Raw genomic sequence first — 25,367 nt, forward strand, 5'->3', positions numbered from 1 at the left:
TAAATGTGCTCCTTGCAGAAATACAATTTAAATACTTTTGAAATTGGAAGAGATGCAATCTAGTTCCAAGATGTTGCATCCCTTTATTAATATTAAACGTCTTGCTAGTCTTTGACAAAGGCATGTAATGTGCGTGATACAATTTAAAATCTGTGGCCATTTTTCCTAATCACAATAGACTTCATACGCTTTCCCCAACAAATCACAGCTAATGAAGGCTATCGCAGCCAGCATGTCTGGGCTCCTGAGTTCATGGCTTTTCCTTAGAGGAAATGCCCTGTGAGCCCTAGGTTTATTAACCCTCACATATTGTTTCAAACAATAAAAAAACACTAACAATGTTCTTTTTTTTGGGTCACAGGGCAGTATGCAATTTTCAGATAGATGTGTGCTTTAAAAAGTTGTGGTGATGGGGGAAGAGAGAGAGAAGTGTTTGACATAAAAGTAGAAATTGAACTCCTTAGAGGTAGCTTTAGCTGTGATATTTGGAAGTGCTGCCTGAATTCCATTACAACATATGGAAAATGCCAAGGCCGCCTGCTTTGTTCTTAGAATACCCAGATAGAGTAAGAGTAGCAAAACTCATGATTGTCAATTTATTGCAACAAAAGCAACACATGGTTTTGCACATATTGCTCAGTTTAATGGCTTTTTCAATGCTTCGTGTATGAAACCTTCCCATCCCAGTTTCATTATTTTAGGGGTGGTTCATTCTAGAGTGTCGGTCTTATTCTTCTCTTGCATGTAGTTATTGGAGTTGATGAAAAAAAATTTGGTACCATTGATTTTATAACTAAATGATGGATTAGAATTAATTCCAAATCATTATGAACTATTCAGATAAGTAACGTGCTGACATTCAATTCCCAAATTTCCTTAACCACGTTTTATGAAAGCTCACAGCAAGCTTCATTTGAAAATAAAATCTAGGGATTTACAGTATTACTGAATTATAAAACATTTTTTGCCCTTTTGAGATCAAATTATTACAAAAGCCCATCCTAAAATCAATTTTGCCTGCTTTCAAAGACTTGAAATATTACCAAAAACAATATTTGGTCCCACAAAAGATTTCCATTGTCACAATGAGCACTGATGTCATAATGTGACACAGTATGAAACACCATACAGCAAACTATGTTTAACTTAAGGCAAGACTTGCATGTTCATTGAAAATATCAGTTCAGAATCTTAGAAAATTCACAACCCAATTGTGTTTCTGAAAATCCAGCTAAAGAATGGGAGTGGCAAAAATCCCAAAGTCTGGGTACTCCAGTAGTCCACATGTCACATCAATCTATTTCCCTCTATTTCAACCTATCAAATACTACAGTGGTCATGACTGTTCCTTTCTCTCTTATTAAGTTGCACATATATGTTCTACACACATGTCCAGTTCCCTATATCCTCACTGTTGAAATGAAGACTTGTTACATTCATTTTTTTCTCTTTCCCAAGGCCTCCAACACTATGGAACTTATCTTCTGCCTTCCTTCCCTTCAAGGCCTATAAAACTGAAACTTAAACTTGGTGTCTGCTAATTTATTTCCCTTTCTCTACTTCCAACCTTGGTGTCTTGAACTATAGACTTGAGTCTTCATCTTGGTTTCTCAACTTAAATTACTTATGGAATACTTTTAAAAAAATTCTAAAAATAAAAAACAATGGTAATGAAAAGAGTAGTTATCGGCAACTGTTGTGCATCTAATCTTTAATTTCATGAAAAATGGCAGTACAACAGTTAAATCTGTTTTGATAAATTAGCTAATATAGTTCATAAGTCAGTTTGACAGCAATCAGTCCTTGCAACTGATCCAGATTGTTTTGGTTGTATTTATAGGCTCCATTTTAGCGTTTGCCATAGTTATTGTGTGAAAACACCTTGCAGATATTTCATTTTCACCACTGATTGACACTGACTCAAAGGAACAAAGATTAAATTGTTGAATTAAAATACCCCATCCCATAAAATAAAGCAGAGACACTGCAGTTGGCCTTGCTGTCCATGCAGTCGGAGAAATTAGCTGGGGTCCAACTCCTGATCACTACTTAGTGTTTCCGTACTTGGTGTGTGTGTGTGTATCTACATGTGGTACACATACATGAAGCATAGTATATTTTATAAACGTTTTTTAGGCTCTACTATGATCTCGTGGTCAAACTGCCAACAGTCACATGAAAAATGGCCACATGAGCCTTCGGGAGAGGTGGGGAAAAAGATTGGAAACCAAAATATATGTGTGAATTCATGGCATATGCATACAGATGTAGCATTGTTGGTATATGGGCAACCCATTAACTATTTTGCCCAAGTATAACTGCATTGACAGACCTACAGGCAAGAGACCAAAGGGAGTATTTTTTGATTTGTTGGAATGAGTAGAGCCAGCAGTGGCCAGATTTTCACTACTCGAGAACTTCTCATTGTTCTGTTGGTGATTTGAAAAATGAAATCATATACAAATAATTTTATTTAAAAATAGCAATAGACTGATGAGTTATTGTACAATAATTTATTTCTCATGTCCACAAGTTTAAGATGATGGAGCAAGGAAACAGTGTACACCTGATTTACTGTATATTGTTTGTATTCTAAAATAATTTGGTATATCAAATCTAATTATCTTTTCAAAAATGGGGTAGGGACAGTACAGTGAGTTTTTTTTTAAAAAAAAAGGCACTTGAGACAAGTTCTCTTAGTTGTAGTGTGAAGTGAAATGCCACCTTAAGTGCCCACAGTTAAACTGAGTGCATTAATAATGGCCTCTAAGTGCTCTCTGGACCTGTAAGCTATAAGGCCACCTGTGTTGGCCCACTTCTCTGTTTCTTTTGCCCCTTCATCAGGTTTCTTGTACTGGAGCTCGGGAAAGCTGCTAGGCCCTCCATCTTTTGGCTCAGTCAGAGCTTTGGTGAAGTTCACAATCCCTCCTCCCAAAGATTTTAAAATGGCATGAGGGGCACAAGTATCCCATTTAAATGTAGTGTCTTCTGTGAAGACGTAGGCATCTACTAAACCAAGGATAGTGCACAAGCCCTTGTATCCTGCCCCACAAGCATAGTACATTTGTTCACCACAGAGAGGAGCTAATGCCTTCTTGATGCTTTCCTTCTCACTTGAGCTCATGACAATTGAGAGTTGGTTGCGTACAGGTATCTGCTTTGATACGGAGTGGATATTGATGTCCTTGTAGGAAATACCCCAGTAATATTTCCCCTGCCACCTGCAGAAAACAAACATGCATTAGAGTAATAATTTTATATGTTATCATAGCTAATAAGAACCACTTTAAGTGATGACCTCATCTCCTACACCCTGGGATCTTGCTTCCATTAATTAGCCCTGGAATTGCTTTGAATGTCAGCTAATTGTGATCTGGAGATGAAGTGAAGCAGACTGATGGCCTTCTACAACATGAAAAAAAAAATAGCTGATAGTTTTCCAATTGTAATAGATCAAGTGTGTTTAGTTACTGGTTTTGATATGTTTCTCTCAACACCTATTTGTACAGGGTGTAGTATTTAGATTAGGCTCTCGCTAATCAAAATACTATTCCATTGGCCATGTGCCATAGCTGCCACCTTTTGGAAGCAAATACTGAAAAACAATACCTTAAATTGAGGTCCACTTCATTAAATGGTATGTTAATAACTCCCATGATTGGCTGTCCTGAGTTTCTGTCAAAGACTCCGATAAGAACAGCAGCGGATTTCAGACCATATGTATGGATACCATCTTTGAATTTCTCTTCAAGTTGTCCCTTGATGTACTGATTAGTTGAATCTGTAAACAGAAACATGGCAGTTTTTAAAAAAACGAATGTATGCATTATAAAAATCCTTCAGACACCGAGAATAATTAACTAAACTTAAATGATAATGCATTTTCAGTCATTCCAAGTTCATTCAGTTCTTTGAAATATAGAGTCCCAGTAAATCTCACCCAGTTGCACTATTCTTCTTCCTTTTATTTTCTTCCATTAAAATCCCAGTTAGGAGATTGGAGTTCCCATAGCATCCCCAAGATAAATTTTACTTAACCTTCCACCAGAGGGAGTATTTTCTAGTTACAATTGGCGAGAAGATCAAGAACACACACTCTCTCTCTCTCTTTCTCTCTCCCTCTAGCAGTTCCCCAGTCCTTCAAAGCGAGAACGCTTGCCATGGAGCCTTTAATGTGGGAAGGCTGTTGCGCTGCAGCTACCACACGGTTCTGGCTGATCAGGAAACTATCCCACTTTTACTGTCCACCATAAGTATATCAAAAGGATTTACAGGTTGACAGTAAAACTGCTTTACCATGCCACAAATGCACCTTGCATGGTCATCAAGTCCTGGGGGATGGGATTCTAACCCAGAGCTTCTAACTCAGGGATGCTTAAGGTAATTGGCAAAAGAAGCAATGACAACATGAGGAAAACCTTTTTCAGGCAGCAAGTGTGGTTAGCATCTGGAATGCACTGCCTGAGTGTGGTGGAGGCAGGTTCAACTGAGGCTTGCAAAAGGGATCTGGATCATTATCTGAAGCGGAAACATTTGCAGGACTACAAAGAAAAGGCAGGGGAGTGGCACTAGGTGAATTGCTCCTTCAGGGAGCCAGCACAGACATGATGGGCCAAATGGCCCTGTGCTGCAACCTTTGACTCTACAATAGGTGACCTTAGTCCTTGGTTGGGGGGGTGGGGGGGTGGTGGCGGTGCGGATAAGAATGAATGATAGGGAGTCTCTTTGCACTGACTGGGTGCCTCCAAGACAAATCAACTTGATTTATCGCATGCAACTTTTACCCCATCTTCATTATGGGCCTTGGGTCTTCCTCTAGATTTCTGTTATCAAATATGAGTGCTGCATTGACTGTGTTCATGTAGATTCCACAAAACTGAAGACTCCGCCTTTTTAAATGGTGAATGCTGTTACAATTATAAGGTCCACAATGTTATTTTGGGACTGTCTAAATTTGGGGTAAAAGGGTCACGTGACCTGTTCTGCAGTCTGCCTGACGGTAGGCCTGGGGTGGTTTGACTGTTAGAGATCAAAGGAAGATTCATTGTTTTACTCAGAGGAAGGTGCTAGGTAATTATGCTTGAAGGGCTTGAAGACAATGACCGCAGTCTAAGTACACCATGAGTAGACCCTGCGTCTCCCAAAATCCCAGAAAGGTATTATAGGTATTGAGTTATAAACAGTGGTGCTGTAAACTATCCATTTACTTCTAAGAAGAAAGAAAGTTGGGATTAAACATAACTAATCAGCATTTCTACTTGGATATAAAGCTAATGGGTTTCCTGTTGCCATGGGGAAGAGAGTTGAGGCATCTGTTTTCAGGTTACATGTTTCCCTATAAACCCATGAATATCACAGAGGGCAGTTTAGTCTTTTGTGGTATTCAGCCATCTGAGAGATAGAGAACACAAGATAGAAGTAGCCAGGCCTACACCTTAAGCAGAGAAGATGCTGACTCTCATAATCCTGTGTTTAAACATGGAAAAGACAATTCTGATGTTTGTTTGGCTGGGACTTCCTTTTTTGACCTGGACCTTAAAGAATCTACAGGCATGAAAGAGAATCCAAGGACTGAATTTTAAAAAAGTCCACATCCTTATGATAAAATGAAGTCTGATTTTGAAGAACCAAAGGAAATACTGAATCCAGAGGGTAAAAAGCATTGACAGAATTTTGTGAGTCTACAATTTACATTTGGTATTCAGTTGCCAGAAGGACTATCAAATAATCAGCAATATTGTTCTTGACAAAGTTTTCAAGATTGAATCAGTTGCACCACCTTTTAACCAAGGACATGAAAACAAAATTGACTTTAATTGTCATGAGAAAGGAGCTACTAGCACTAAAACCACTTCTACCATTTGAGGAAGGAATTTAAGAATCACTGTAAAAAAAAAAAAGACTTTAAAACTTAGCTGTTACGGGTATTGATTTAGGTTAAAAATTGTGATGCTGCCAAGGTGGACTGTTTAATGGACAATGTGACAGAATGTGAGGAGGAGAATGTTACTTGTACTGTATATAAATTAATCATAAGTTATTATATTTTGGATAATATCTATGAAAACATCATTATGGTGATAACTTTTCATTTTCTTAAGTGGAGGTGTTACAATCGCAAGGTTTATAATGTAAGAAAATTATTTTTTTCAATATTACTGTGAGATACTGTGAAGCAGACTTGTGCGGGCTGTGTGTGTTTGACTAATTTAATTAAACTGAAGACAGTCGGACTGCAAGGTTTAAATCATCAAAGGGTTCGGTGTAAAGCAGGCATTTTTGAAGTAGAGACGAGTGAGCAAAGATGAGACACCAATAGATACAGCATGAATAGTAATTTGCATTAGGAGATAAATGAGGAGTAAATTTTTAGCTATTGAATTTCAACAAGAGAAAAAAGGAAGTTTTACAGTTGGCAGATCATAAATAACTTTGCTTTATTAAGTTTATTTTTCCCGTAAGTGGTGGCCATAAAGACAACATGAAAGATTTTTAGATTCTGGGAAAGGTAACTTTCAAACAACAGTTAAGAACAATGAGTTTATAGATGAAAGGGGAAAAATATATTTCAGGAAAGATTGAAAGCTGTACATCCATGTGATTTTGAAGAGTATACTGTGTGAGCACAGTCTTGTAAAGGAAGCAGCTTCTAGCCACCCCAGAGAAGTGTCTGGTTGTTCCAGAAAGCAAGGTTTTATTACAAGCCTTGGATTTCCTGTCGTGCGAGAGGGAGAGAGATGCTTGTGAAATACCTCTCTTATTGCAATAGTGCGTGCCTTGCGGTAATATTACTGGATGTTTTATAGATTAAGAATCTATAAGGACTGTTGGCTGGAAAAGGGCTTTTATTTGTGAGTCTAGCTAAGTAGAAATCTTTTGGGAAATGTTATAAGACTAAATTTAACTGTGTCACTGTAATCTTGTGTTTGTTCCCTTTTCTGTTGTTAATAAATGTTTTAATTTAATATTTAAAACCTCAAAGTGGTAGTAGAATCTTTACTTCTGATTTCAGTACACATACCTTTTTGTAATAAATATACAAATTGCAAATCGTTGTGATAACTTGACCAAGTTTCCCTTTGGAATTTGGTCAGCCTGGCAATCAGCATCTGCCATATCATAAATAATAAGATTATATTTTTGGACTGTGTCTTTAAGTTTGGGGTAAATGAAGAGGGTCATGTGACCTGTTCTGCAGTCTGCCTGTAAGCCTGGGTAGTTTGATTGTTAGAGATCAAAAGCAGGTTCTGATTGTTTTACTTAAAGGAAGGTGCAAGGTATTTACGCTTGGAGCCAATAACTGCAGTTTGAGTATACCGTGAATGTCCTAAAGTCCCAGAAAAGTGTTAGAAGGATTGAGTTGTAAACAGTTGTGCTGCAAAGCATTCATTTACTTCTAAGATGAAAGGAAGTTGGGATCAAGGATAACTGATGAGCATTTCTACTTAGATACAAAGCTAATATTTCCCATTGCCATGGGGAAAAGAGTAGAGGAAGTGGTTTTGAGATCAAATTACAGGCTTCCCTATGAACCCATAAATATCGCAGAGGAAAGTTTTATCTTGTGTGATCTGCAGCCATTTGCGAGGTAGAGAGCGTGAGATAGAAATAACCAGGCTTGCACCTTAAGTAGAGAAAATGCTGACTCTATTAGTCACCATACAGAATGTGGGTGGGAGCTTGCACTCAGCTTGAAGGTGGAGTTCGAGAGGATTTAAAGGAGGCTGGAAGATTCACATAGCTTAGAGCTGTAGGAAGAATCTACAGTGTAACCCTCCCATTGAAAGGCAGATCTTGGATTAGATGTTACCCAGCTGGGAAAGCAAAAAAAGAAGCAAGCCATCAGGAGTTGAGAATAATTCTAGACTGGTTCCTGGAGGATGGATTGTCCATTTAAGGGACTGTGTAACATATAATCACAGCAAGAGAAGTTCGGTCGAGCTATAATTTAAATGGTGTCAAGAAGATAATAATGTTATTGGAAATTATTTCAAAATAGAGTTCTATTGGTGTGTGTGTCTGTCTGTCTTCATTGGATTAAAGGCAGCTGGTCTGGAAGCTTTGATGTATAGAAGAGAAGTAGGTTTGAAATGGTAATTAAGTAAACATAGGGAAGTTACAAGGTGAAGTGTAAAGGGGACAGTTTGCATTTTTAAATAAACCATTCAAAATAATGGGTGAAATATTACACCAGCCAGAAAAAGCCAAACATTGTGTTTATTTTTTCCAAAGCTTACTAATAAAAATGGTGCTATGAAAGTCGTCTTATTAGAGGAGATTATGCTCAAAAGATCTAGTGATACAATGAGAATTTGCAGTCAAAGAGGAAAATATGTATAAAGGAAGAAAAGGCTGTTGGTAAAGGAGAGGGATTCTAAGATCTAAAGCCTCCAGCCTGTAACCCTCAAGCCACTGTCTGCAAGGACCCAGAGCTGAAAGAACCTAATTTTGAATGCAACTGTCCACAGTGTGCTTTGCCAGGGGTCTGTTTAAATCTGTGTTTTACTGTTGCCTCAGCAGAGGTGTAACTGAGTCAGTAAATTAGGGGATTTTTTTTTTAGAAGTTATCATAGTAATTTTTAGACATATGTGTGTGCTTACAATCTTATAATTAATAAATGTTAATTTAGTTTTATAAAAACCTCTTGAGACTCGGTGGTCTTATTACTATTGAATTTAAAGCCTGCACCTCAAAACATACAAATTGCAAAAATTGGTTATGACAGTTCTTTCAAGTTTCCCTCTGGGATTTAAACAAGTCAGCCTTTACCGTCGACTGTGTGATAAAATGGAGAATCTCTTTTTTGTAGTTTAAAGTATAAGTTGTCTACAGAAATAATATAGTATTTAGTCAATAGTGTCTTTTAGTCATTTGTTATTGTAAAAGTGTTAAAACATGAAATCTTGACATTATTTCAGCTGTTAACTGGAAGTTTGAATGTCTCTTTAAAAGTTCAGTCTCTACAGAGATCATAACAATACACAAGGCTAACTACAGGATGGGGAGTTGTTTTTTCTTCTTGCTGAAGGCTTCACTTACCAATAGGATCAACCCATATCCCTATGGTGTCAATAGGGATGCTTATTGTTAGTTTTTGCAAGTCTGGACCATCAATGCGAACATCTTCGTGAATACACTTGGCCAAAAGCCCAGCAGCTTTCAGATTCCCATCTAGCACTTTACTCAGCAATTCTGCTGTCCCTTGCTCCGTTTTGCAGACTTTCACAGTAATGGTTTCACCTGTAATGAGAATAAGGGAATAGGTATGATTTTTGCTGGATTGTAGTTTACCAGACTTGTCCAACAGACTTGTCCAAAGAATTCAAGTGGTGATGTCAATTCAAAAAGATCAGAATAGTCCAGGTGTGCCAGTATTCTTGTATTTAACTGTGTTTTGTAGGTGGCATTGGCCAAAAAGGGCATACACAAGTTCCATTCCTAAACAAGCATGGTATAATTAAAACATACTGGTTTGTACCCCTGTATTGATAGTGTTGCATTGGCAGAAATGTCATGAAGGATGAGTCAATAAATCATTTAAGGTTAACCCTGCCCAAATTGTTCCATGTTTCAGCAATTTGGCTAACAACTTCATAGTAAATCAGTGACTCCCAACTGCATGAATTTGATACTTGTGGGAAATGTCTTTAATCCTATTTGGCAAAAGCTGGGCAATTCATTATTACAGGGCAATTAAATACAGCTAATTACGGTCTTAAAATTTATGAACTAACAAGTTCAGGCAATTCTTGACATCTGGTGTGTACACAAATCTTACGAGATACTGTTTGGCATCATCTGATTAAGGATTTCTTATTATAATATCAACTGATCCAAAATATGAGTGAGACTTGTTTCAGAATTTGTTAGTAGATGCCAAATAATTCACTCCCTGCAGTCATATCATATTGCCCAGCAAATTAGTCGTTAAAAGGAAAAGCACAACAGATTTGTTGCAACATGACTGAGTAAATTGCAACATGACTCAGCAAGCCTCCAAATTACAGCAAAGTAAACTGCCATTGAAGTTACCAACTGCAGTTTAAACATTTATAGCCCAGAAATTATATTGTACATATTAATAAAGCATTTATATTCTAATAGCACACCATGTGATTTTTCTTTAAAGTTTTAAGTGGTACTCAATTACACAATGCTGACATCCATTTTAACTGTTAAAGTTGTCAGAGTGACAGTTAATTTTCTAACTGCATGGAGTTCTTGTGTATCCTGCAAAACTATAGTTGAAAGGTCACTCATGCTTTCCAGATGGCTATAGTGAGTAAATGCATTGCTTGGTGTGGTACAGAGCCAGAGAGATTAGCAAGGTTTCAGATGCAGTTTGTGGTTTAGGCCAAGTTATCAGGTGTTATGTGGGGCAAGGGGTGGTGCTACCCAATGGCTTCTTCACAAGGTGGGATTGGAAATCAGCCATGATTACGTACGATCGCATGATTGACGGTCCACCGAATCTGTCCCAGTTATGATCCAGCTAAACATTGTGATCCCAGTGTCTCCTCCCTGGCAGGAGTTATATAATCTACTGATATAGGCAAAATCAAAGATTAAAAACCTTCAGTTCAGGGGAACAAAATCTGGAAAATTCCTCTAAGGTGATTTATTGAGTTTAGGAGATCACAGTGACTACGAGATTCTGGTTGTTGCCCTATGACTGCTGTTGGAAAATGTTTTTAAAGTTCCTGTGATCCCAATGTGGGCTCATGCATGAAAAGTGGCTATTTATGGGAAGCCCTGGGTCACTTGTTGCCATCCCTGGAATTATACCCCATCAAGAAATAAATAAATTCTTTCCTTTTCTTCTTAAGGTACTGACTTAAGGGAGAAAGTTTACAAATGACCTGACAAGCAATGTACACATCTGAGTGAGAAAATAATTACTTTTAAAGTAAAAAAAAAAGATTAATATCAACATCCCTTCATTTTATTCTATCAATTTCTGTGAACTTTGTGAAGTTTTCATCAAAATAAAAGGAATTTGATAGGATAATCAGCATAAAGTAGTTACTGAAACAGAGCATAAGGAAGCCAAATTAATGTAAGTGAATACAATCATTCACTTAAAACTGATTCAGCATCAACTGTTTCTTATTTCAGCTCCCTCACATTTGAAAACTTGACTGCGCTCTACATGATTGTGGAATAACTAAGTATCTTGTAACATACCCAAACCATTTTCAAACTTATTGGATTCCTCTCCAGCGATGTGCGGTGCAAGTTCTGGAAACTGATTTGACAGACAGATAATGACTTTAAAATATCTGGAAGTTACGAAGATAATTTAAACATACAATCAATAAAATATAAAAGATAGCCAAGCAATTAGCAGCCAGAAAAAAAAAAAATCACATTTTAAAAACAAAATAATTTAATAAGTATGTGTGGGCCATCAACCCATCTTCTCTCCAGGCCAGCTCCAAATTGAACCATTGAGGGAAAAATGAAAACTGAGTTCTCCCAGTTCTATTCCCTCCAATTAAAATTAGACTCTCACCAATTCATTGCAAGGATTATCAATATATTATTCAGTTTTTCTTGGAATTTAAAGGTTAGATTAGTGTTTTTTAAAAATAAATTGGTTAAAAAGGACTCTACTTTTATTTACAGTGAGGCCCAATAGCTGGTGCAGCCCAAAAAATTCTCAGCAACCATTTGTCATGTCAGATATGCCGCTGGGGACAGTATAATACATCACAATTCCCTGATCAAGTGAGATATTATTCCAACAGTTAAAATAAATTTATGAATGTCTCATGACATTTTTACTTAAAATTATAATATGTGATTGTTAAGACCTTTAAAATAAGACCTTATTTTGAAAGGATCTTTACACAGCAAATGACAGCACAAACAGAACAACTTGTTCTCAAGGGTTTGCGATAATGACACAGACCCTTTCCCTTCCATCTTTCCCCCATTCCATTTTTATTTAAGCTCTTGGGGCAACTTGCTCATTGAGTTGAGACACCAAAACATGGGCAGCTGACCCTCGACAGAGGATGTGGAATATTCTTCAAATGTCAGCCACCTGAACTACTAAATGAGTGAACCACTGCTAAATGAGTAAAGCTTTGGACAGTGAGCTCATGTGACTTTGGGACTGCATTGAGCTTACTGATTATAGAAAGGGGATCTCTTATTTGAAACCAGGCAAATGGTTCGAGCGCAGTGTTTCACCCAGCCTGCCCTTCTGGTACAATCAGTACCTTTTCTGCAATGTCATTCTTAATCACTTCTTGAATGATGACATCTGCCAGAGTCTTGAAGTCTTGTACAAATTTCTTATTTTTATCTGGTCCTTTCTTCTCTTCGATCAGAAGCTGGAACAGTGCCTCCTCTCGTTTACAAGCTCGAGCAATATTTGCTGATTTCTCAGAAGCACAAATCAAGGCGGTTAGGATATTGGCCATTGCTATGATGTGGTAATCTTTTAAGCACTGCTTAGAAAAAACAAAACAAATGTTAAGGCAGGTGATGCTGACTACTTAGGTTCCTATTATCTAAAAAGAGCCACATGTTATAATTCTAACGAAACTAAGGCTTTCTAAACTAAAGGAAATAAATAGGATACTACAGCTGTGTAGACACCCAATTCCTATTTTAGGAGTCCTGGCAAAATTAGGGAAAGAATTTTTCCATATCTCTTAAAATATGAAGTTTGATAGCCAGATCCCACCTGTGCCAGCAGCTAAAATTTTATTACACATAAAACAACCTAACTCAAACTGCCAGATTCAAAGGTTATCCTAATGTTTCATCATTTGCTCCTTTCTGACAGATGTTCCACGCACAGTTGGCAGTACTGAGCAGCCTTGCCTTTATCATTGGTTGGAAGTGTAAAAGCAGGCCAATTCTCAGCATTTAGAGGACCATTTGTCAGTTGTAAAACTCAAGAGTTAACCAATAGAGGATTTGTTTTCTGAGATTCTTGAAAAGCACATTATTTCTGAAAAAGCTTCTGTGGATTCCTCACATGTGAAAGCCTTTGGTCAATGAAAACGGGAAAACTGGAGACAGCAAAAGACTTGCAAGTCACCACGCAAATCTCCCCTCCTTTAATCAGGCTGTTGATATTTTAATTCAGTACCAGATTGTCCTGCCTCAGACAGTATGTGCGCACAATATGTAGAAGAAAAAATTCATACATGAGGTTTGCTCCCAGCCTGTTACTGTTGAGTTGATTTAAAGGAAGACGTGTACTTATAAAGCAACTTATCACTTCTCTCAGAAACATCTCAAAGCACTTCAGATACAGTGCCTGACTTTGAATTGAGGTGACTGCTATGTAGGAACAAGTAACATTATGATCACACCGGCAGCAATGAGGTGAATTACTAATCCATTTGATTTTTTTAGGAATGTTGGCCAGCACACAGAACTCCCTGCTATGGAACATAAAATCAAAAGAGAAACACTGCCACCAGCCCCCACGAACCCCACCCCACCCCGAGTAAATGTACAGATATTACCCCTTATGCAGCAATTTAAATGATTACAGTTCCCTTTAATGCAGTAAGATTTGCACTAAATGAATTACTGAGCCAATGAAATCTAACCACATAGCTTACCACTTTCTGATTTAATACAGCAATACCTTACTTGCCTTTAGGCCTTAGTATGGAACAGAATAATTATATCAGACTGCCATATTAGGCATATCCTTCATTTTAACATTTTCAAGCCCCTCTCTGAAAATATTGGTAATGCACAGCAGGTTAGTTAACAGCTGAAAGACAAAGTTTGATGTCACTCTTCATGATATTGAAAATTGGTGAACTTGGTTAAGTATTGTGATTTCAGTTCACTAACATATGGTGTACTGCAGGCTCGGTGTGATTGGGTCCTACATTAGAGAAATCTAAACAGGGATTATGAATATATAAAACTCAATTTTTTGCAGAACACAGCAAGATAGGGAATGGGACGTCAGTGAGAATTATTTATTGCACACTCTGCAATGATTTTCCTCAAATAGCTACCATACCAGTAATGTGCCCTAACCAGAAACCACTACAGGTATTCCTGTACAGTCATAGGAAAAATGCCTCCACTGAAAGATTTTCCATCATGGTTTTTATTTTTTCCCCTCAAATGTTACCATATGATTTTCCAAGTTAAAATAGTACAAGGATACGGAGTATTCCTTCTTCACCAAAATGAAATTACTAACACATCTCAAAGTGGCATTTTTTAAAAAACAAGAAGATTTGATCTTGAGAAAACTTGCATTGCAGTTAAGCAAGTGCTTATTTGAGTGATAATGGGGGAGTCACATTCATTTAATCTGTAAAGCACCATTACACTAAACATCAATTAACCTGACTCATTCTAACCTATCCATCTTCTAGGCAGAATTGAACTCAGGTCTTGTGTTATACCTACATATTTTTGTAGTCGGACATCTGCACATTGGGGTTTATCTGCTTTACTTCAATAGGGATTTCAGGTTAAATTACATTTAACAAACTGAGCCAGCTATAGGAATCCCTTGTGTGCTACATTTAACAGTATCATAGAACAAAGGAGGAGGCTATTTGACCCATCATGACTGTGAAAGGAAATTTAAATTGAGACTTTATATTTTGTTTCAGAATTGCAGGTTTTATTATGATGTGGCTATAACAGAGACCTGGCTCAAAGGAGGGCAGGACTGGGCGTTAAATATTCCTGGGTACAAGGTGTTTAGCAGAGACAGGAAATGAAAAGGGGGAGTGGCAGTATTGATCAAAGATGGCATAACAGTACTGGAGAGAGAGGAGGTTCCAGAGGGGTCAAGGACAGAATCTCTCTGGCTAGAAGTAAGGAATGAAAAAAGGTGCAATAACACTGATCAGTGTAGTATATAGATGACCAACTAGTGGAAGGGAAAGAAGGGAAACAAATCCGCAAAGAAATTACAGAGGTGCAAGAATTATAGAGTAATTATAATGGGGGACTTCAATTATCCAAATATAGACTGGGAAAGGAATAATGCAAAGGGACAAGAGGGGCGAGAGTGCCTGGAATGTGTTCAAGATAATTTTCTGCAGTAGTATGTTTCTGGTCCAATGTGAGGGAAGGCGCTGTTGGACCTGGTTCTGGAATGAGTTGGCCTAAGTGGATCAAATATCAGTGGGAGAGCATTGTATCATAAGGTTTAGATTGGCCATGGAAGAGGGCAAGGAACAATTCAGAACAGGGATAACCTGAGTCAAGTGAGTTGGAATCAAATGCTAGCAGAAAAGACGGTGGCTGAACAACGGGCCGCCTTCAAAGAAACAATATTGCAGGCAATGTCAAGGTATATTCCCTTGAAGGAGAAAGGTAGGACAGATAAATCTAGAACACCCTGGATGACAAGAGAGATAGAGGTGAAGATGAAAAGGAAGAAATGCACGTCAACAGATGTCAGGTAGAAAATACAATGGAGAATCAGGCTGAATACAGAAGGACCAGAGGAAGGAAAAAAAAGCTAATAAGAAAAGCAAGGAGAGCGCATGAAAACAGACTGGCAGCTAACATTAAAGGGAACCCCAAAGTCTCCTATAAGCATATAAATAAAAGGGTGGTAAAGGAGTAGGGCCAATTAGGGACAGAAAAGGGGACTCAGAAACAGGAGAAAATGGGACTCGGAAACAGGAGAAATAGCAGAAGTATTAAACGAGAACTTTGCATCTGTCTTTACGAAGGAAGAAGATGCTACCCAGGTCGAGGTGAGAGAGGAGGTAACTGGTACACTAGAAGAATTTACAATTGAGAAGGAGGTGGTGTGAGAAAGGCTATCTTTACTTAAAATAGATAAGGTACCAGAACCAGATGAGATGCATCTAAGGGTACTGAGGGAAGTGAGAGTGGAAATTGCACAGGTAATTGTGATAATCTTCCAGTCTCCCTTAGACAGAGGACTGGCGAATTGCGAATGTTACACCCTTGTTCAAAAAGGGGCGCAGGAATAGAGCCGGTAATGACAGATCAGTCAGTTTGACTTCAGTGGTGGGGAAACTTCTGGAAACTATAGTTCAGGACAAAAATCAATAATCACTTAAACAAGTGCAGGATGGATTCATTAAGGGTAAATCATGTTTAACTAATTTGGAGTTTTTTTTGAGGAGGTAATAGAAAAGGTTGATAAGGGCAATTCTGTTGGTGTGTTGTATATGGATTTTCAAAAGGCATTTGATACAGTGCCACACAATAGACTTGTGAGCAAAATTCTAGCTCATGGAATAAAAGGGAAAGTAGGCACTTGGATGAGAAGTTGGCTAAGTGACATGAAACAGAGTAATGATAAATGGTTGTTTTTCAGATTGGAGGAAGGTTTGTAGTGGAGTTCCCCAGGGGTCAGTCTTGGGAACCTTGCTCTTCTTGATATATGTTAATGACCTAGACTGTGGTATTCAGGGCATGATTTCAAAATTTGCAGATGATATAAAGATTGAAAACGTCAACAGTGATGAGGATAGTCTTGAACTTCAAAAGGAACTAGGCATGTTGGTGGATTGGGCAGACAAGTGACAGATGAAGTTCAATGCAAAGAAGTGAAAAGTTATTCATTTTGGCAGGAAGAATATGGAGAGACAGTATAAAATAAAGGGAGAAACTCTAAAGGAGGTGCAGGAACAGAGGGACCTCAGTGTATATGTATATGAGTCATTGAAGATGGCAGGGCATGTTGAGAGAGCAGTTAATAAAGCATGCAGTATCTTAGGCTTTATTGATAGGGGTATTGAATACAAGAGTAGGAGGTCATGTTGAATTTGTATAAGACACTAGTTAAAGCTCATCTGGAGTACTGCGTCCAGTTCTGGGTGCCACATTTGAAGAAGGATGTAAAGGCATTGAAGATAGTACAAAGGAGATTCAGAAGAATGATTCCAGGGATAAACAACTGTAACTACGAGGATAGACTGGAGAGGTTCAGATTGTTTTCCTCGGAGAAAAGGTGGCTGAGATAGAGGTATTCAAGATCCTGAGGGACATGGACAGCGTAAATAGTGAGAGAGAGCATCAAGAACTAGAGGGCACAGATACAAAATAATTGGCAAAGAGTAATACTGATGTGAGGAAAAATGTTTTCACCCAGAGGGTGGTTGGAGTCTGGAACAAACTTCTTGAGAGAGTGGTGGAAGCAGGTTTGATCAAGTTTTTCAGAAGAGAATTGGATTGCTGTCTGAAAAGAATGAATGTGCAAGATTACAGGGATGAGGCAGGGTAGTGGGACTAGATAGAATACTCTTTCAGAGAGCCAGTGCAGACTCAATGGGCCAAATGGCCTCCTGCACTATAAAGATTCTGTGAAGACTCTAGTGTTACTGACTTGCTTTCAGATATAAAAATTGCTATCCCCAAAACTGGACTGTGTCCAAACACTAGGCAATCACCTGAATATATAAACTTCTTTCTAATTCAGTCAGACCCAAACTAAATGAAACCCAATAAACATTGTTCTGAGTGGAAAATTTATTAAATCTTGGATCACCAGGATGCCACTGATGGGCACTACAGCCAACACAAGCAGTTGAATGTGAAGGGCCTTTGTGCAATTCCAAGATGCAGTCTTGGCCTACTCCTGCTCCTAATTCATATGTTCATGTGTGTTGGGGGGAAAAAAAACAGAGGAGTTATGATGGAATGCAAGAGGAAAAGCTTCACAATAACATTTATTCCAATACATGCATTGTGGTTCTCCAAACACATGTTAAAGTACATAAAAATCTCAACGTAAAAATATTACAGCCCAACTATTCCACTGTATTCTAGAGCACGGTTCTCAAGCAGGCAGATCTAATGAATGGTCACATTATCTGAACATTAACAGAAGACAACATGTCAGTTTGGTACCACTTCTCTCCTATGTCTGGAATAGAGGTTCAAGCTGCCACAAAACAAGGGCACATAATTTGAACTGACATTTCAGCAGAGTGCTGCTTCATCAGAGGTATTGCTTTCCAATGAGATATTAAACCAAGGTCCCATCTCCCTGTTCAACTAGACTTTAAAGATTCTCCAGCAATATCTGAAGAGAGAGCTTGCCCAACACCCTGGCCATTGTTCCAGCTTCACCCAACACCTCCCAAAAAACAGATTAACTGATCATCTATTTTATTGGTATTTATGGGATGTTGCTGCTGCAGAATTGGCTACTGAATTTCTGTGCACAATAAGCCATGCACTCCAAAACAACCCATTGTGTAATATGCATCAAGATTACTCAAACGTGATGGGAAACTGTATAAAACCAAGTATTATTCAGGAAGCTCTCTGTTCACTTATCAGTTTGCGTTCAGCCACTTCTCTATTGATTGTCTTTTAATTAGGATTATGTGAGCCAGCTCCTTGCATTTTTGCTGTTGTTAAATTTCCTGGTGGTCAGCAAAAAGCTTGTAGACCCAGGAAGAACTGCATTAATAACATAAGCAGGCTGCAAGGTGACCAAGAATGGGAACTGAACATCCAGGGGTATTCAATATTTAGGAAGGGCAAACAAATAGGGAAAAGAGGTGGGGTAGCACCGTTGGTAAAGGAGGAAGTCAATGCAATAGTGAGGAAGAGTATTGGCTCGGAAGATCATGATGTGGAATCTGGGTGGAGATAAGAAACACCAAGGGGCAGAAAACATTGGTGGAGGTTGTCTATAGGCCCCCAAACAGTAACTGAGATGTAAGAGAAGGCATTAAGCAGGAAATTAGAGATGCATGCAATGAAGGTATAACTGTATTCATGGATGACTTTAATCTACACATAGATTGGACAAACCAAACCAGCAATAATACTGTGGAGGAGGATCTCCTGAAGTGTGCACATGATGGTTTTTTTAGACCAATACGTTGAGGAACCAACTAGAGAGCAGGCTATCCTAGACTGGGTATCGTGCAATGAGAACAATCTTGTTGTGCGGGGTCCCTTGGGGAAGAGCAACCATAAAACAATAGAATTGTTCATTAAGATGGAGAGTGAAGAAGTTGAATCTGAAACTAGGGTCCTGAATCTAAATAAAGGAAACTACAAAGGTATGAGGCACAAGTTAGCAATGATGGATTGGGGAACCTTATTAAAAGGGTTGACAGTGGATAGGCGATGGTTAATATTTAAAGGAACATATGCATGAATTACAACAATTATTCATTCCTGTCTGGCACAAAAATTAAACAGGAAAGGTGGCTCAATCATGGATTACAAAAGAAATTAGGGATAGTATTAGATCCAAAGAAGAGACATACAAAATTGCCAGAAAAAGCAGCAAGCCTGAGGATTGGGAGCAGTTTAGAATTCAGCAAAAGTGGACAAAAAGATTGATCAAGAAGGGGAAAATAGAGTCTGAGTGTAAGCTTGTATGGAACATAAAAACTGACTGTAAAAGCTTCTATAAATATGTAAAGACAAAAAGATTAGTAAAGACAAATGTCAGAAATGGCTTACAGACAGAAACAGGGGAATTTATAATGGGGAACAAAGAAATGGCGAAGAACTGAACACATATTTTGGCTCTGTCTTCACAAAAGAGGACACAAATAATTTCCCAGAAATGTTAGGGAACCAAGGGTCGAGTGAGAGGGAGGAATTGAAGAAAATCAGTATTAATTTAACAAAATGGTGTGAGGGAAATTAATGGGGTTAAAGGCTGAAAAATTCCCAAGGCCTGATAATCTACATCCCATAGTATTAAAGGAGTGGCCCTGGAAATATTGGATGCATTGTTGGTCATCTTCCAAAATTCTATAGACTCTGGAGCAGTTCCTACAGATTGGAGGGTGGCAAATGTAACCCCGCTATTTAAAAAGGAGAGACGTTATAGACCAGTTAGCCTAACATCAGTAGTGGGGAAAATGCTTGAATCTATTATAAAATTCGTGGTAACAGAACACTTGGAAAGCATTAACAGGATTAGACAAAGTCAGCATAGGTTTATGAAAGGGAAATAATGCTTAACTAATCTACTGGAGTATTTTTGAGGATGTAACTAGTAGAATAAATAAGGGAGAACCAGTGGATGTGGTGTACTTGGATTTCAAGAAGGCTTTTGATAAGGTCCCATATAAGAGACAAGTGGGCAAAATTGAAGCACATGGGATTGGGGGTAATATACTGGCATGGATTGAGGAATTGGCTGACAGACCGGAAACAGAGAGTGGGAATAAATGGGTCTTTTTCCGGGTGGCAGGTGGTGACTAGTGGTGTACCACAGGGATCAGTGCCCGGGGCCCCAGCTATTTACAATATACATAATGACTTGGATGAGGAAACCAAATGCAATATTTCCAAGTTTGCTGATGACACAACACTGAGCGGGGTTGTGAGGAGAATGCAAGGAGGCTTCAGGGCGATTTAGACAAGTTGTGTGTGTGGGCAAACACATGGCAGACACAGTATAACGTGGATGAATGTGAAGTTATACGCTTTGGTATGAAAAACAAAGGCGGAGTGTTATTTAAATGGTGATATATTGGGAAATGTGGATGTACAAAGGGATCTGGGTGTCCTTGTACACCAGTCAATGAAAGTAAACAGGTGGGTGCAGCAAGCAATTAGGAAGGCAAATGGTATGTTGGCCTTCATTGCAAGAGGGTTTGAGTTCAGAAGTAGGGATGTCTTACTGCAGCTGTACAGCAGCCTTGGTGAGACCGCACCTGGAGTATTGCCTGCAGTTTTGGTCTCCCTACCTAAGACAAGATATACTTGCCATAAAGGGAGAGCAGCGAAGGTTCACTAGGCTGATACCGGGGATGGCAGGACTGTTGTATGAGGAGAGATTGGTTCGACTGGGCCTGTATTCACTAGAGTTTAGAAGAATGAGAGGGGATTTGATTGAAACGTATAAAATTCTAACAGGGCTAGACACTAGATGTAGGGAGGATGTTAACTGGTTGGGGAGTGTAGAACCAGGGGTCACAGTCTCAGGATATGGGGCAGGACATTTCGGACTGAGATGAGGAAAAATGTCTTCACTCAGGACGGTGGTCAACCTGTGGAATTCTCTACTACAGAAGCTGTGGAGGCTGGGTCACTGAGTATATTCAAGAAAGAAATTGATAAATTTTTGGATATTAGGGACATCAAGGGGTATGGAGAGAAAGGAATATGGCGTTGAGATAGAGGGTCAGCCATGGTCACATTGAATGGCGGAGCAGGCTCGAAGGGCCGAATGGCCTACTCCTGCTCCTGGTTTCTATGTAAGCATGGAGCCAGCTGGGTTCACAGAATCTAAATCTAATAGTGCTCCTTCTATGCATTAAAACTGTTTGAGACTGCGTAGGAACAAACTTTCAGTACAGAGTCTTTCCTGACGTGGCGCTGCAGGCAGTGGTCTGCATTCATAAATTCACATTTCTCCCTTGAACCCGTTAAGTCGTTCCAACAACACTGATGAGTTTACTTCTGTGTCCTTTCTGCTTGAGACATCATGTGATCCTGATCATTTTGACAGCCATGGAAAAGCTGCTCCACTATTTGAGCAAGCTTTCGTTGGTCAATCACCTTATTTCTGATAAAAGTTGTGGGCCTCCTCCCACAACTCTTTCTCCGGTACATCGATGATTACTTTGATGCTGCTTCATGCTCTCGTCGGGACCTGGAAAAATTTATTAATTTTGCTTCCAATCTCCACCCCTCCATCATTTTCACATGGTCCATCTCTGACACTTCCCTTCCTCAACCTCTCTGTCTCAATTTCTGGTGATAGACTGTCCACCAATATTCATTACAAGCCTACCGACTCCCACAGCTACCTCGACTACAGCTCCTCACATCCCGCTTTCTGTAAGGACTGCATCCCATTCTCTCATTTCCTTCGCATCCGTCACATCTGTTCTGATGATGCTACCTTCAAAAACAGTTCCTCTGACATGTCCTCCTTCTTCCTTAACTGAGGTTTTCCACCCATGGTGGTTGACAGGGCCCTCAATCATGTCTGGCTCATCTCCCGCTCTCACATCTTCCTCTCCATCCCAGAACCATGATAGGGTCTCCCTTGTCCTCACTTATTACTCCATCATCCTCCGCCAAGAGTCGTAGCGACTCAAAACGTTAACTGTATTCCTCTCCGCAAATGCTGTCAGACCTGCTGAGTTTTTCCAGCTATTTTTGTTTTTGTGACCTTGTTTCTGATAGAAGATTGGAATTAGTAAGTTTGCGGATGACACAAAGATTGGTTGAGTGTCTTGGGCTACAAGAAGATATAGACAGGATGGTCAAATGGGCAGATAAGTGGCAGATGGAATTTAACCCTGAAAAGTGTGAGGTGATACACTTTGGAAGGAGTAATTTGACAAGGAAGTATTCAATGAACAGCATGACACAAGGAAGTTGTGAGGAACAAAGGGACCTTGGCGTGTGTGTCCATAGATCTCTGAAGGTGGAGGGGCATGTTCGTGGGGTGGTGAGAAAGGCATATGGTACACTTGCCTTTATAAATCGAGGCATAGATTACAAAAGTAGGGAGGTGATGTTGGGGTTGTATAGAACCTTGGTGAGGCCACAGCTGGAGTACTGTGTGCAGTTCTGATCACCACATTATAGGAAGGATGTGATTGCACTGGAGGGGGTGCAGAGGAGATTCACCAGGATGTTGCCTGGGGTGAAACATTTAAGTTATGAAGAGAGGTTGGATAGACTTGGGTTGTTTTCATTGGAGCAGAGAAGACTGAGGGGCGACCTGATCGAGGTGTACAAGATTATGAGGGGCATGGACAGGGTGGATAGGGAGCAGCTGTTCCCCTTAGTTGAAGGGTCAGTCACGAGGGGACATAAGTTAAAGGTGAGGGGGCAGGAGGTTTGGGGGGGGTGGGAGGATAAACTTTTTTACCCAGAGGGTGGCGATGGTCTGGAATGCATTGCCTGGGAGGGTGGTGGAGGCAGGTTGCCTCACATACTTTAAAAAGTACCTGGATGAGCACTTAGCACATCATAACATTCAAGGCTATGGGCCAAGTGTTGGTAAATGGGATTAGGTAGGTAGGTAAGGTGTTTCTCACGTGTCAGTGCAGACTCGATGGTCCGAAGTGCCTCTTCTGCACTGTGATTCTGTGATTAGTGAAATGTGACAGAAATATTTATAATAAATGTGTAATTACTGGAACATTTTAAAAAAAGATGCGGGTGTCACTAGCAAGACCAGCATTTATTGCTTACCTCTAATTGCCCTGACTGACCTGCTGGACCACTTCAGTTAAGAGTTCAATGTCGAAATGGGATTGGGTCGGACATTGATCCAGGCCTCTGGCTTATTTTATTGCTCCAGGAACATCACTATTACATCTGCATTACCTGCAGTCCACCGATAGAAGCACAATACACGAGCTCAATACACGATCCGAAAACTTACAGCAGCTGGCCGAGGGAGACAGGGATTCCCCGGAGGCTGTCAATCCAGAATTTAAAGCTGTCCACTATAATCTTTGGCCCGGAATCGTTAGTCGCGGGTCTGCAGCCCGTTCTCCGTATAGCAGCTCCAGGTCTCGCTCCCACGCTCAGCCGCCGGAGAATCTGCGCTTGGAGCTTAAACTCCCCCACCCGCAAGCTTCAGATCCTCGAGTTGAGTGCGAAAGCGGCTCCTGGAGGTCCAGGCACTGCGCTAGCGCAGCTTAGCGTTCGTCAACAACGTGAGAAATGGACGAGATTTTTTTTTTAAAGACCTAGAGGCGATTGCCAGCACAAAATTAGGATGACCAAGGATAAAAGTAACAAAGTATCCCTTTTTAAAGGGGCACAAACAATAAACTTCAAATCGCAAGTTAAAAAAATGTACTTTTGATATATAAATGAAAGTTAATGAGTCTTAATCTCCTGATGCATTGTTTTATTACGAATATGATCAATTTACAAAAGAGTCGGGGGGGGCAGATGGGTGAAGGGGTGTGAATTTCATCTTTAAAGCCTAATCATCAAGGCTCCTATATATTAAAAAAATCTTATTGAGGCCAATTGTAGCACACCCACTATCCACAACTGAGACCAGCTAATTCAGCACAGATTGAACCTGGGATTTTTCTGTTACAACAACAAAGGGCTCTGATTGCCATCTCCCACTAATGATGTTTGAAATCAGGAAGTCACCATGTGGGAATGTTGACTTGTGGCCAACCTGATTACTGGGGATATATTGATTTCGAACATGACTGTGTATCGTTCATTCTTCCAACAAGTGGAGATGCACACAATAATTTCACAAGGCCAGGTTCAATAATGATAAAATATTCATCTTCTGGTTGAAGTTAAAATACATAAAAGTTACAACACAGAAACAGACCATTCTGCCTGGGCAATTTGTGTAAGTGTTTACCCTCCATATAAGCAAATAGTGTTTCTTGAAATTCAGCATTGCTTTGTGTTGAGTTCGGCTAGATGCTCCCTGGGTGATCCTTTCAGCAAAGCTGAACTCATAATCCCAACTTTTAGACATATGATATTTCTGCATTGTGTTCACATGGGACTTGCTGTAGTCTTTAAAGTAAATTGGCTAATTTGATCAAAGTTTCACAAGGATTAAACTCCTCCAAGGGTTTAGTGGCAATCTGTGATGCACAGGCATTGCTGAGCAATGCAGACCAGAAAGAAATTGGACCTTGGGCCTAAAATGCATGCAATGAGGCCCAACTAATGGGGCCAGTGTCCAGAGGGTGCTTGAAAGATGTCTGACATTTTTGGGAACATTTTACTGGCGTCCCGATGGCTGCCTAAAAATGAGGGGTGTCATGTCTACTTCAGCCCTCTGGCCTAAGCAATGGCTGCCACCAAATGATAAAGAAAAATTGTTTTCGTACCAGATGGTGTAGAACTGACCACCCCCCACTCCCCCCGCCCCTGCAGGACTTACCATCAACTGCTGGTGAGGTAGGCATCCCAATATTCATTTTCTTGAAATTGGGAGCTACCTGTGGAGGCAGGACAGCCACTGGCAGCTCATCTGATTAATATTACTGAGGTCCGAGACCCAGTTTCAAGCCAACCTCGGACCTCTGATCTCAACACCCATTTCAGACTCTGAAACAGGTAAGTTGCAAAATGCTGCATGTGAAACCTTGTAAATGGGCAAACAAATGCATCCCCAGGAATTTACAACAATTATTACAAGGTTTAGCTCAGGGCTGGTAGATGGAAACAATTGTTCTAAAAGGGAAAACACACTCAATGCTGGGGGCTAGTGGTTACAATTCTCTGTGTGTTACACTCATTTTCTCCAGTTTTGTCCCCCCTGCTCCTAAGGCACTGACTCCTTGCTAGGATTTTGGTCCATGGAGACCAGCCGCCTCCTGGTAATTGCCCAAGTGGCTCTTTCTCATGTGCAAACCTAGACGTTGAGTATTGACAGACCATTCAAACATGGGGATATTACATCCACCACCAATCTTGCCTCTCCTGACCTCTCCACACA

The 25,367-nt window shown here is 39.7% G+C and overlaps 1 protein-coding gene across 3 annotated transcripts; it reads right to left on the reverse strand.

Moving 5' to 3' along the window:
- Positions 1-1,694: 1,694 nt before the first annotated feature.
- LOC121273163 (inositol polyphosphate 1-phosphatase-like) lies at positions 1,695-23,572 on the reverse strand. 3 transcript variants are annotated; one of them, XM_041180137.1, is made up of 6 exons: positions 23,319-23,572; positions 12,226-12,456; positions 11,186-11,246; positions 9,041-9,241; positions 3,610-3,781; positions 1,695-3,221 (listed from the first exon to the last, which is right to left on the reverse strand). In XM_041180137.1, the coding sequence occupies exons 2-6, from the start codon at positions 12,427-12,429 to the stop codon at positions 2,726-2,728; spliced, it is 1,134 nt and encodes a 377-aa protein (XP_041036071.1). In that variant the 5' UTR covers positions 12,430-12,456; positions 23,319-23,572; the 3' UTR covers positions 1,695-2,725. The 3 variants fall into 3 exon arrangements, with proteins under 3 accessions (XP_041036071.1, XP_041036073.1, XP_041036072.1); XM_041180139.1 differs by having other exon boundaries at positions 23,261-23,572; XM_041180138.1 differs by having other exon boundaries at positions 23,126-23,572.
- Positions 23,573-25,367: the final 1,795 nt, after the last annotated feature.

Source organism: Carcharodon carcharias, chromosome X, assembly GCF_017639515.1.
Source record: "Carcharodon carcharias isolate sCarCar2 chromosome X, sCarCar2.pri, whole genome shotgun sequence".
NCBI lineage: Eukaryota > Metazoa > Chordata > Chondrichthyes > Lamniformes > Lamnidae > Carcharodon > Carcharodon carcharias.